Source organism: Hipposideros armiger, unplaced genomic scaffold (assembly GCF_001890085.2).
Source record: "Hipposideros armiger isolate ML-2016 unplaced genomic scaffold, ASM189008v1 scaffold_397, whole genome shotgun sequence".
In the NCBI taxonomy this organism is placed as follows: Eukaryota; Metazoa; Chordata; class Mammalia; order Chiroptera; family Hipposideridae; genus Hipposideros; species Hipposideros armiger.
The window spans coordinates 1,676,553-1,688,792 of record NW_017731747.1 but is presented as its reverse complement, the minus strand read 5'-3'; the positions used below and the strand labels follow the sequence as shown (position 1 = coordinate 1,688,792).

At 41.9% G+C, this 12,240-nt stretch overlaps 1 protein-coding gene across 1 annotated transcript in view; it reads right to left on the bottom strand.

Moving 5' to 3' along the window:
• Window positions 1-55: 55 nt before the first annotated feature.
• Window positions 56-12,240, bottom strand: part of DOCK9 (dedicator of cytokinesis 9) — a 285,969-nt gene continuing 273,784 nt past the window's right edge. The window contains exons 51-55 of the mRNA XM_019663653.1: window positions 10,733-10,943; window positions 7,402-7,592; window positions 4,177-4,277; window positions 3,907-4,045; window positions 56-1,329 (exon numbers count right to left, since the gene is read on the bottom strand). Coding sequence (XP_019519198.1) covers window positions 1,207-1,329; window positions 3,907-4,045; window positions 4,177-4,277; window positions 7,402-7,592; window positions 10,733-10,943 — 765 coding nt within the window. The 3' untranslated portion in view covers window positions 56-1,206. The remainder of the gene's footprint in view (window positions 1,330-3,906; window positions 4,046-4,176; window positions 4,278-7,401; window positions 7,593-10,732; window positions 10,944-12,240) is intronic.

Below are 12,240 nucleotides of genomic sequence, written 5' to 3'. Positions count from 1 at the left end.
CCCCCCCCCCCGAGTATTTCAATATCCTGTCAAACAATAAATACCCAATATTCACTACTAGAAAATCAGCAATGTTATTTTTAATACGGAAGTGGTACAGAATGTTTAATTACAGCAGGGCAGAGATTCTAGTTAAATAAAATTAAAACTTTTATTTTCCTCAATATAAAATTACTAAATTAATGTCTCAAAAGAAAATATCACATGGTGAAAGCTTCAAATCACACCACTGTTCACCACAGAATTTATGATTTACCAGTTACATACTCATCACCACTTTGGCAAAAGGATGAACTTTTAAAAACAGTTTATAAACCCAACATAGCAAAGACTGTATACATCTCCATATTGCACGGTTTTATGTACAAGAATAAAACAGTATGGTCTTGCATATACTAAGAACAGCACAAATTTGTCACAAACTTAATGCAGAAGCTGATGTGAGGAGTATTAAAAATGTAGAAATGTAATACATATATGTACAGAATACCAAGACTGTATTAACAAACTCTATGTACATAACAACATATGGTACTACTTTAAATTTTTTAGCATAGTTTTGTTTATTAATACAGGCCTTTGGTTCTAAACTGCTTGACTAGTTTTAAGCTCACATAATTTCTTAAGCTTTCATGTTTTTTAGACACAAGTGAGTATAAAAGCACTAAACCTCCTGGTTCACCGGTACAAAAATTACAACGGTCAGTTCCCTTAGGTCATCAAAAACTAGTCACAAAAATAGTTCTTGTATTCAACCTGAATGTGCCACAGGAAAAAAAAGTTTTTCAAGATTTTTCCAGTTTAGCCTAGAGGCCAAAAGGCTACCCCAGCCTCAATTTCAGTGCTATGGTCCCTGCTATGTTCATTCTAGAACACTTTTTTTTTTCTAGGCCATTTATTTTAATACTACTCTGTAAGGAAGAATAAAATTTAACTTCGGTTTAAGAGTGTCCAACCCATACCTCTGTTAAGACATAATGAAACCTTTGAGTATTGCCAGCGACATTTAAAAAAATATGTGTCCTCTTATGACTCCTCCAAAAAAAATCTGCTATGAAATAACAGTTTCCTTTCTCTCCTGTTCCCCTGATTTCTCCTTGTGCTCAGTCTTCTTGTGTCTCGCACGAGCCCAGTGATTAGCTTTGGAAATCATCCTGAGTTTGCAAATGACAAAGCAAGTCCCCACACACGGTCCATGAGGCGCAATCACAGAACTGAGGACGAGCTGGTCATCCCGTGAACCATTGTGCTTGTCGGAGTCCCACTGATGGCGTTGAAGATGTGAAGGGAATTCGGTAAAACGCTTGTCTTCTCCTCCAGGGGGCAAATCTCGAGGCACAGAAACATAACATTACCCAAGTGTAATGCCCTGAACCACATTTCTCAAAAAGGCGCATTTCATGTAACACACATGATTTATCATCCAATGGTCACTGTCACTGTGAATGACGGTGTGCTCAGATAGCCTGGCTTTGGCGGTGTGCAGAGCGATTGTGTCAGCTCAGCTATTGGGTTGTCGGAAAAGTCACGATGCATTTTTGCAACGAAAAACAGGAAAAATACATTATGACTTTTCCGACAACCCAATAGTAAATGACCTTTTTCAGGTCAGGATTAATAAGGAGAAAGTCCAGGACAAACATGTTTCCTTTACAAATTAGTGAATGGAGAGCCTTCTGCACTCACCAGATTATAAGGCAGCTTTGAAGGCTATCTTACACATACATACTTGATGTGGACACGACCTAGCAACGCCCCCTGGAAAAGTCTTTTAAAATGCACCTGGAGCATCTGTATTTCTGTACTGGCTCCTTTTCTCAGGGTCTTAGATTTCCATCCTGGGACAGAGACAGTGGCTGCCCCTTTCACTGAACACGTCTCTTTTCACATTCAGAGATGCAGGGAAGAGTTCTAGGGGCAAGACGTGACCTACTGCCAGGTAGAAACTGAGAAGAACGTACACACTCAGAGGCCCACCTGGAAAAGCCAGAAGCAAATCTACTCCGGGTCACGACGCTTTTTCCTTAAGGGTTCAAAGGAGTTTAATCTTCATAGTTATTGAGATAATGGAAAGTTGAAGGTGCAGTTTAGAGCACAGCACTGCATCGATCGTCCATATAATCTGGGAGTTTATTTTAATATTTTCAGCCCATAATTGTTTTCTACTTCCACCTGTTCTAGTGCCAATACTGGCACCCCCTGAGCAAGCTCTCCATTCTACAGGAATCTGGAGGCCTCATGGAAAAGACCTTGAGCGTTCTCCAAAAACTTGTTCTCATAGGGCCCTCACGTTCTGCCTAAGTATTCACACACTTATTTCTTCAATTATTTTGACTTTTGTTTTCTACTTTTCTAAATGCCCAGAAGAGGGTTGCCTTCTTTTGCACATGTCTTGTCATTATGCTAGTGTCGGCAGCTGCCCAAATGCAGGAATAGCTTTGTGAGTCACTTTATCAAGTTTCACAAAAATATAATTAAAAAAGAACATTACCATCCCATCTGAATATGTTAGCATGAAGGAGAAAAAAAAAAAGCAAGCAAGTTAAAGTGCAGCTATTTTAGTTTCCAGCAACAGAAATTCCCTAATTAAATCATCACATGACACATTAACCGACACGAATGGCCCTGGCTTCCATTTTGCAAGACTCAAAGGCAATATGGAGGGAAGAGACAGAAGCAGTTACGTGTTATCAAGGTGCTGACACTAAGAAAGGCTGGCACTGTGCCTTGGAAGGAGTCAGCACGTTACTGGAGAGTGGACCCCTCTGCTATTATGTGGAAGCTGATCTTTGACATTTACTTGGCTCCCCGGGCAGCTGTTCCCTCTGAGGACTACTGAGCCCACATACATGATCCTACTGAGAGGAATTCATACAGGAAGGCAACAGTGGCAGAGTCATCAGGAAAGACGCCCATAATGACAAAGAATATAGAAGGAGCCATGAAGAATACACTGGGGCACCCAGGTCAGCTGTAAATAGCCAAAAATTGAACAACCCTATTTTTGTAAAGGACAAAAGACACTGAATGCAACAGATAACTCCTTAAACCGAGCTGATAAACCCTGTTCTTTCAAAGGATTGGGTGAATAAAGGAAATTCTAGGAACACTATGGGATTTCTTTCTTAAGTGAGATGTTTGTTTGTTTGTTTAGCTAGGCTGGGGTGGGAAGGGACAAATCTTAGGAACCGGGGCCACCTCTAAGAGTGTTGTAGCAAAGGTGGGTGCTGCTCTTCTCTGCTTTTTTTTTTTTTTTTAATTGGGGAATTGGGGGATGGAAACAGCACTGGGGAATTGGGGGAAGGGGAACAGACAAGTTGCTGTCCTTTTGTTCTTCAGTCTAGTTGTGGAGGACGTTGCTTCACTAGCCCAAGTTGGCACCATCATTGCGCTCTTCCCGGGCGAGGCAGATCAGTCCCCGGCATCTGGACGGCTGCTCACTGCAGTTGCTGGCCGCTCACGCTGGCTGCTGGCTACACACAGTAGCCCATGGCAACCCACTGCCACAGGGACTGCAGCCTACACCGTCGCCAGTGACTCACAGCAGCCCAGCTCCAGGTCGAGCTGTTGTTCAGCATCTTAGCTGTGGAGGGCAGTGTCACTGGCCCTCATATGTGGGATCCGAACCGGGGCCCTCTCGCATCCCAAGCCAGTTCTTAACCATCGCATCACTTGGTCGGCCCTTCTCTGCTCTTCTCACGTTAGATAATAACAGGTGGGCAATTTGTTAGCTGTGCCCCAGGTAATCTGTGGTTAGATTGTAACAGCAGTATAGCATGCTACATTATTCTTCAAATAGCAAAATTCTGGAAGCATGTTGGAAGGTGTAGGCCATCATAGAGTATGCTTAAGACCCCAGCTAATGCAGGCTCCCTAAAAATGAGAAGAACGCCATGTGGCACTTACCTGCTCATGCATGATTTCAGAAAGCTCTTTTGCCATCTCCCTGTAGTTGGCTTTCATTTCCTCCTGATATTCTAACTGATCCTCTTTAATCAGACGTTCATTTACCGCTAAGGCTTGACCGCAAGCTTCCACAAATTGCCTGTTAGCACAGGAGAGAAAAATAAAGGTATGTTGGGGACAAAGAGTGAGTCCAAGTGGTAGTATCTCTTTCTCGAATGAGCACAGAAATTGTTAATATTTGAAGAAAAAAAAATGCCCAGTATGCTTTACCTGAAAACTTCTTTAAGCAGCTTCACTTTATTGTCAGGATATCTTTTAGTGTTTGTGTCATCTAAGAAAGCTCGGGCATACGCTAGTGGGCCAGCATTGACCTAGATAAAGAACAAAGATTTAAAATTATATTTTAAAGCAAATGACCATTATCACTGCTTTAGTTTCCATTTGGCATCTGTTAAAAATGATGCTTGAGTTAGTCATGACCCCTGCCCTCTAGGGACTTACAACCCCAAAAAGGAAACCATGAACAAAGCTTCTATTATTATACGTCATTTGATTTTATCATCTTAGCCTCCTCAAGGCACTTGTGATGATAGTTCATTTTATGTAGGAAGAACCAAAGCTTGGAAAACTTAAGGACTTGTTCAAGGTCAAACATCCAATAAGCAAAACACCTGAGATCAGGGCCCACGTATTTTAGTTGACATTTGTGCTACACTACACTGAACAAAGAGGTCAACCTGGCGAGTTTGGTAAAAACTCAAAAATCCAGTATGTACGCCAGTTTTGAAAAAGCCAACTGTTCACCTCACTGAATTGTGTAGACAGCCATGGGCAAACTGATTTGTTATCTTTGAATGAAGTAACCATCCTGACGGGTGCTGGAAAGGCAAAGGTTAGGGGCATTTAGCAACAGGCTGTGTGAACCAGACCACTGCATCTCTCAATTAGCGAAGAAGAGTTCTCTGGAGTTGGGTAAGTCAGGAAATGTGGGAATGTGGATAAAAAGTAGACACACTGGTCGGGAAGGAGAAAGTTCCAGGCATCTGAGACAGCTTGGGAAAGGACTTTACCATGTAAGGATTGCATAATTTTTCCTGGGCAACCTGGTGGGTTTGGAAGGTAAGTAAGTAGGGAGAGTCACCTGTCCTGTCACTGTTGGCAAAGGGGATGGCTGTAGTTCTGATCCACGTAGGACGTGGACAGTAACGGCAGGAGAGCTGCAGTGTGGGAATTCACACCAGAGGTGGGGACACAGAGGGCCACCTCTAACAGGTGAGCCCGCTGAGACAGGAACAACTAGCTAACCCTCTGTGATAACTGGATGTGTCATTACACTGGCTATGTGTGTTGAGAACTGTGTTAATAACCTGGAGACAATCCAAATGGCTTATTATCCAAAATGACACATATAAGTATACAGTTGGCTTTCCTATCTGAAAGTTCTGCACCTATGGATTCAATTAACCACGGATTACAAATATTTTTTAAAAAGTTACAGTGTTGCTGACATGTACTATGTAGTTATGCCTACAATGGTTGTGTCTGTACTGAACATGATCACATTTTTTTTCTTGTCATTATTCCTTAAACAATACAACATAACAGCTATTTATATAACATTTACACTGTGTTATGTATTAGAAGTAATCTAGAGATGATTTAAAGTATACTGGAGGATGTGTGTAGGATACCTGCAAACACTACGTCATTTTATGTAAGGGACTTGAGCATCCACAGATTTTGGTATCGTGTGGGGTTCCTGGAACCAACCCCCCGACAGATACCAAGGGACGACTATATTCAATTTTAAGAAAATGCAAAGGGGAAAATTGATGAAACTTCCTAAGTTTTAATATGACCAGAGCTGGGAGTGCAGCGCCATGAAGCCACCCTGCTGGGTCTGTCCTGTCCAACAGCAACCCCAGTGAGGCTCTGGGTGAAAGACTTGCAGAAATAGACAAATAAAATGAGCAAGTTAATTCCCTCTGGTTCTAACTCTGTGATACCCTGGTGGGTGCACGCGTATAAACTTAATCTCACTTCATGAACGCAATCCTTTGCTTTTTACGATTGAGCATCTATAAAACTCTAAGGTCCCAGGCAAAGGGCAGGGCACATTTTGCCCTTTAGAAAGATCAACCTGTCCAGCCCCACCTTCGACTGGAGCCCACACCCTTCTGCTGGCCTTTTGATAGAGGCCTGATGTTCCCAGGTCACGTTACTGCGTGGTTTTGTTTTTAGCTGGAGATAACTGTGGCCTCTGGCCCCATTATGTCATCACTCACGTTGCTGGAATATTTATCATATTCACTTGATAACTATTTTGGTACCTAAGTCTTAGGGACTGTAGGAGAAGAGGTTGAAAACACCTATAAATACTTTTGTGGTGAATATCACTCAGAAGAATGTTAGGCAGCAACTCAGCACGGATCTGATAAAAAGTTGACAAAAACTGATTTCAGATAATGAACCAAGAAAACCCCCAAGTCTATGTGTAATATTACAATTTACATGGAACTTTCATAAACATACCCTTCTTGAAAGAGAAAAGAATTGGAAATACACAGACACTACACACATACATATAAAACATGTGCTAGAATTATTTACAGACACTTAAAAATATCAGTAGAGCAAGAGGCATACTGGTCACTGGAGGGAGGTGCACTAAGATTCAGCAATTTCCTAAGAAACCATCTAAGTAAGAAACCTTTTTAAAAATGTGCTTTTGAAGTAAAATACAAACAGAAATATGCATATAGTGTAAGTATATAGCTTGATGGATTTTCATAAACTGACTATACTTGTATAATCAGCACCTAGATCAAGGATGGCCTTCTCCACCAATAGTACACGTCACTTGGATAGCTATATGGACAAAAATGTGTCTTGACCCCTGCTACCATCTACAAGAATCAATTCTAGATGGACTGCAGATCTACCCAGGAATGCTAAACGGAGGTGCAAAACAAAACATCTCTGAAACATGTTTAAGAACAGATTTCTTAAACAGGACACAGAAGATGCTACCAGTAAACAAAAGAAATCAATATATTGGGGGCTATATAAAAATGAAGAATTTCTGTTAATCAAGATACCACTATGAGAATAAAACTTACAGTACTTTTTTCAGGTACAATTTTCATAGAAACCAGAAAACAATAGTATTCTAAGAAAACCTACAGCTACCCATACTTCTTTATACTTAGAAGAGTCTTAACACTCCCAACACCCAGAATTCCCCCCAAACCGGTTAGTACGCAGAGCTGTGTCCTGCCCCTGGCGGACAGCTCTGTGAGAATGACTCCCGCATGTGAGGTGTGGACACTAAGGCCACTGCCCCCTCTGGTATCAGGGAGGTAACGGGAACCCCCTGGAAGAGCCAGGGATCTACACTAGCCCTTGCTGGTGTGAATGACCTGAAATTTTCCAAGGTCTTCAAGGAGCCTTTTCCTCTGCTGCTCCGTAGTTTGCTTTGTCTGGCGCCTGGCTCACCTGGACGCTCACGCTGCCCTGGAGTTTCAGCTGCAGTTTGATCATGTCCACTTCGGCCGAGGAGCACAGCTGCCGGAGCTCAGCCACCTTCTTGCTCATCTCGTCAATGGCCACTTCGATGGGGTTCAGGTCGGTGTGGTGTTGGTACATGACGGGGATCCGCTTCTTCACGTAAGGGAAGCAGTGTATTGCTGCGGGGGAAGGGGTTCCAGATTTATCCCATGGCTTGCATGATCATTACCATAATGGCAGAAGTAATTATTCGCATGTTACAGGCAAGGGACCAGCGCTTGCCCAAGTCATATGCTAGTATTTCGTGGCACCAGAATACTGTTTTTCTTTATCATTGTGAATGCTTAATGACAGGTTGTATCATATAAAGTCAAGCGCGAGTGGGGCCCTATAGCTCAGGGATTAGAGCGCTGGTCTTGTAAAGTCAAGAGCGTTGGGCCCTCGTTAACATTTAATGTGAGAAGCGTTGTACTCTTGTGAGGAAGAGACAGCTGCGAAGTGACTGCATGGTCTGGTTAGTTAGACTCAAGAGAAGGTGAAGGGCAAGAAAATATTTCCAACCTGGGTGAAACGAAAGTCTGGGCATAATTTGGAAGGCTCTGGAATAGTGGTTGGGAAGACACTGCACCGTAGACGTTCCATGAAAGAAGGAACGGAGGGAGGGGCTCATGTTGGGAGGAAAGCTCAGCAATGTACACTGAAGGGGCCGGGGGAGTGACCATTAGGTTTTTCCAATGATGACGAATGGAAGTTGACTGAACTATCCAGGAAAGTGAGCCTTCACTGGATCCAGAGGGCAGGGAGGGCCAGAGTTCCCCACAACTTGCAAGACCAAAGGTCAGGTTTGAAGCAATGCAATAGAAGAAGAATCTAAGGTATTAATAACAAGAGGGAAAACGCTCAAGTTCAAAGTCTTCAGGATATCCCGGTCTGTGTATCTTTAACTAAAGGTTGATATTGTTTACATGTTTTCAGTAGCAATTTTATAACATCTCCTCTAAATCTTTTTACTGCCCAGTAACTATCCTTTCCATATTTTGAGATCTTCCAGGGCAAAAGCTGCACCCTTTTTTGTGTGTTTTGTTGAACTACAATCCTCTTTTGGTCATCGACCTCAGAGGCCAGGCACTCAATGGTAGATGAGATCTAGTAAAATGAAGTACGTTTTTTTTCCCCTCCTGGGTATGATTCATAAAATCCTTTAATACGAGATGGACAGTACAACTCTCATTTTACAGATGAGGAAATTAAGGCACAGAGAGGTTAAGTGAACTGACCAAAGTCACACAGACAGGATGTGACCCAGGTCTGCAGGTCCCAGGTCCAGGCTTTGCACTGCCCCCACTTTCTCAGCCTCCCTGCTGTGCAGGGCGGTTACTACCTGAGCCAATACCATATATGTCTACTTTGCCTCTTTCTGCAGTGGAGTTACCCTTGGTCCCCTCTGCTCCGGCAGGTAGAGAGCTTTGCTCATGTTGTTTACCTAATCTACTTCTGTGACAAGGTGGGACATTGTAACCCTGAAGGAAATCTGTCCAGGAAAATACGGGATGGTAATAATGGTTTATGAATCAGTATGCTATCTGAGTGGAATAATCATAGTAAAAAAATCCTGGCCCTGACTCACCAGAGAATAAGGTTTATTTAAAGCAGTTCTGCAACTTGATCAGCACCAGAATTACCTGGAGGGTTTGTGAACTACAACTAGCTGGGTTGCACCTCCAGTGTCTGATTCATAGGTCCGGGCGGGGCCCGAGAATTTGCATTTCTAACATGTTTCAGGTGATGCTGATGCGGCAGATCCAGGAACGACCACTGATAAGCACTAACTGAAGGCCATCACAGCTACAGTGATAAACACTGTACGCTGATAGTTTTCATAAAACGATTGCATCCGGAAATGTAGTTATCGTGCTTAATAAGAAGAATGTGCTTCTGTGTCCATTAGGAAGTCAATGCATTGACATATGAGGAACAGACAATATTGCTTGTGCTTTATAGGTTATTTTACTATTCTTAGAGCAGGAGTAGGTACTCTTTCTTTAAGAATGCAGGCTTTTTGTTGTTGTTGAAATTTTAACCTTTATCCTAGTTCCTTGATAGGAAGGATGAAAAATTCTCTGAAGTATGCTACTTTGAATTATTGTATAATGAGCCATATTCTTACTTTGTTAACAGCTTTACTGAAGTGTCCACACAATCCACCCACTTAAAGTGTACAATTCAATGGTGACAGTGGACTCTCACCTGAAATGCAGCATCTTAACAATGCTCCTTTCATTTATCATTATAATGGGCCATATGAGGTCGGACAATTAAGTTCGTGAACTTAACTGTCTGTCCTGCGTATGATCACCCAGATGGAACACTTGGCAACATCAACCTCTAGACCAGTAGTAGGCGCTTTCCTGGTGTGATATAATTATAGCCACTCTTTGAAAAATGTGTCTAGATAGTGGATATAGATACACCTGGCCTTCTCAACAGGTCTCCCCACTGATTTTTTTTTTAAGTCAAGAAAGTGTTTTATTTTAGGTTACCTTAGTCATGTCGCTGAACCTAAACTAACAGTGGGTGAGTCAAGCTCCTTCAAAGTAGGCAAGATGGCTCCATACTTGTCAGGAACTGGAAAATGATGCCAAACACATTTCTGAGAATGGGTTATCGATGGCTAAACAGTACCAAAGGAGAAATTAAAACTCTGCAGCACTGAGCAGGGTGGCCTCTGAATGTGGTGAGCCTCTTGGTACTGGAGGAATTCAAGCTGAGGTGGGCCAAACACACTCAGAGACCAGGTGGATGGGACCCAGCCTCATGTCCTGTATATTCACTCAGCTTAAAATCTTGGAGCAGGTTCATGCTGGGAACTAGGCCACAGAGATCATAGGGGATCTCTTCCTGTGAGGCAGACGTAGGACTGTGTGCAGGGGGGGTTCCTGACCTGGGGGCCATGTCAGGAGGGGTCCCATGTGGGTTTCAGAAGGAGTCTGTAAATCACCTGAGACTGTGTGCAAAAGCATTCTGAGGAGCTAAGGGCCCACTGCTTCCATCAGATTCTAAGAAGGGTAAGTGACCTGACACTGGATATGAACTTCTGGTCTGATAGAAGAAAATGCAAATGGATAAACAATGTCACGAGCATTCAAAACCAAGGATTAGATAAATGTTAAACTGAAATGAATATGTGGGGGAAGTTAACTATACTTGAAGGCCCCATCCAATTCTAGAGGCTTCTGGATCCCTTCCAGAAAGCTCTATCTTGGTTTCCAGGCTTAGATCTGGATGTGATTCTTAAAGAAAGGGGCCAGGACACCGTTACCTGTCAATATGGTGCGCCGTTTGCACTGCTCCTCTACCCCACCCTGCCTTTTCCCGGCCTGAGTGAAGGGCATCTCAAACATGAAGCGGCGGATGTTATGGGATCTTTCAAACTCTGTTTTCCTTTCTTGCAATTCTTTTTCATCAAAGAATGGGATCACATGAGTCACCTGGATATACGCGTACTTGGAATCCAGATCCTTTGGGTTGACCTATAAATGAATAAATGAAATGGAAGATTGGTGCTATTTGAAGGATTCTTTTTAAGTGTACCTAAGCTGTGTTTTTCCACTTTTTATTAGTAAGTTTTGAAAAAATTCAGAAAAGTTGGAAAAAAACAGTACAACCAATACCCACATACCCACCTCTTAGACCAATTGCTAATACTTTGCAATACTTATTTCAAATATACATACACATATGAGGTCTGACAATTAAGTTAGTGAAGTTGTTGCTAACCTTTTTTGATATCAGAGGGATTATTCATTATAAATTTGTACCAACTGGACAGTTAACTAAGTTTACTATTTGGAAGTGCTTCAAAAGCTGCGTGAAAAAGTTTGATGAAAACAACCTGAACTTTTTGCCAACAATTCATGGCTGTTGCATCATGACAATGCACCAGCTCACACGGCACTGTCTGGGAGGGAGTTTTTACCAGTAAACAAATAACTGTATTGGAACACCCTCCCTACTCACCTGATCTGGCCCCCAATGACTTCTTTCTTTACTCGAAGATAAAGGAAATATTGAAAGGAAGACATTTTGATGACATTCAGGACATTAAGAGTAATATGATGACAGCTCTGATGGCCATTCCAGAAAAAGAGTTCTAAACTTGCTTTGAAGGGTGGACTAGGCGCTGGCATCAGTGCATAGCTTCCCTAGGGGAGTACTTTGAAGGTGACCGTAATGATATTCAGCAATGAGGTATGTAGCACTTTTTCTAGGATGAGTACATGAACCTAATTGTCAGACTTTGTATATACAGACATGTTTTTTAGCTGGACCATTTCAAAATGGTACTCATCATGACACTTCAGCCAACATCTACTAACCATGAGGACATTCTCCTCCATAACCACAATACAGTACCATACCTAACAAAAGTAACACTAACTCCCGAATATCACCCAATACTCAGTCTGTATTAAAATTTCTCAAATGTCCCCAGAATGTCTTTTATAGCTATGTCTGTTTGAGCCAGTATCTAATCAAGGGTCACATTTTACATTTAGTTGTTACATCTCTTTAGTCATATTTAATCTAGACGAGTCCCCAATTTTTTTTTTTATGACATTGAAATGTTTATTTTAGTAATAATGTATAAAACCTAGGTCCCCAAATTATAATTAATCTGTAGACATATTAGATGCAAACAAATGTAGACAAATTAATTTAATACAGGTACAAACTAATCTAAAACTAATCTAATCGTAACTTTAGTTCCTGATTAACTCTGCACATAAATGCTTTTAAAACTATACTGCTGGAATTAGTGGTGCTCTA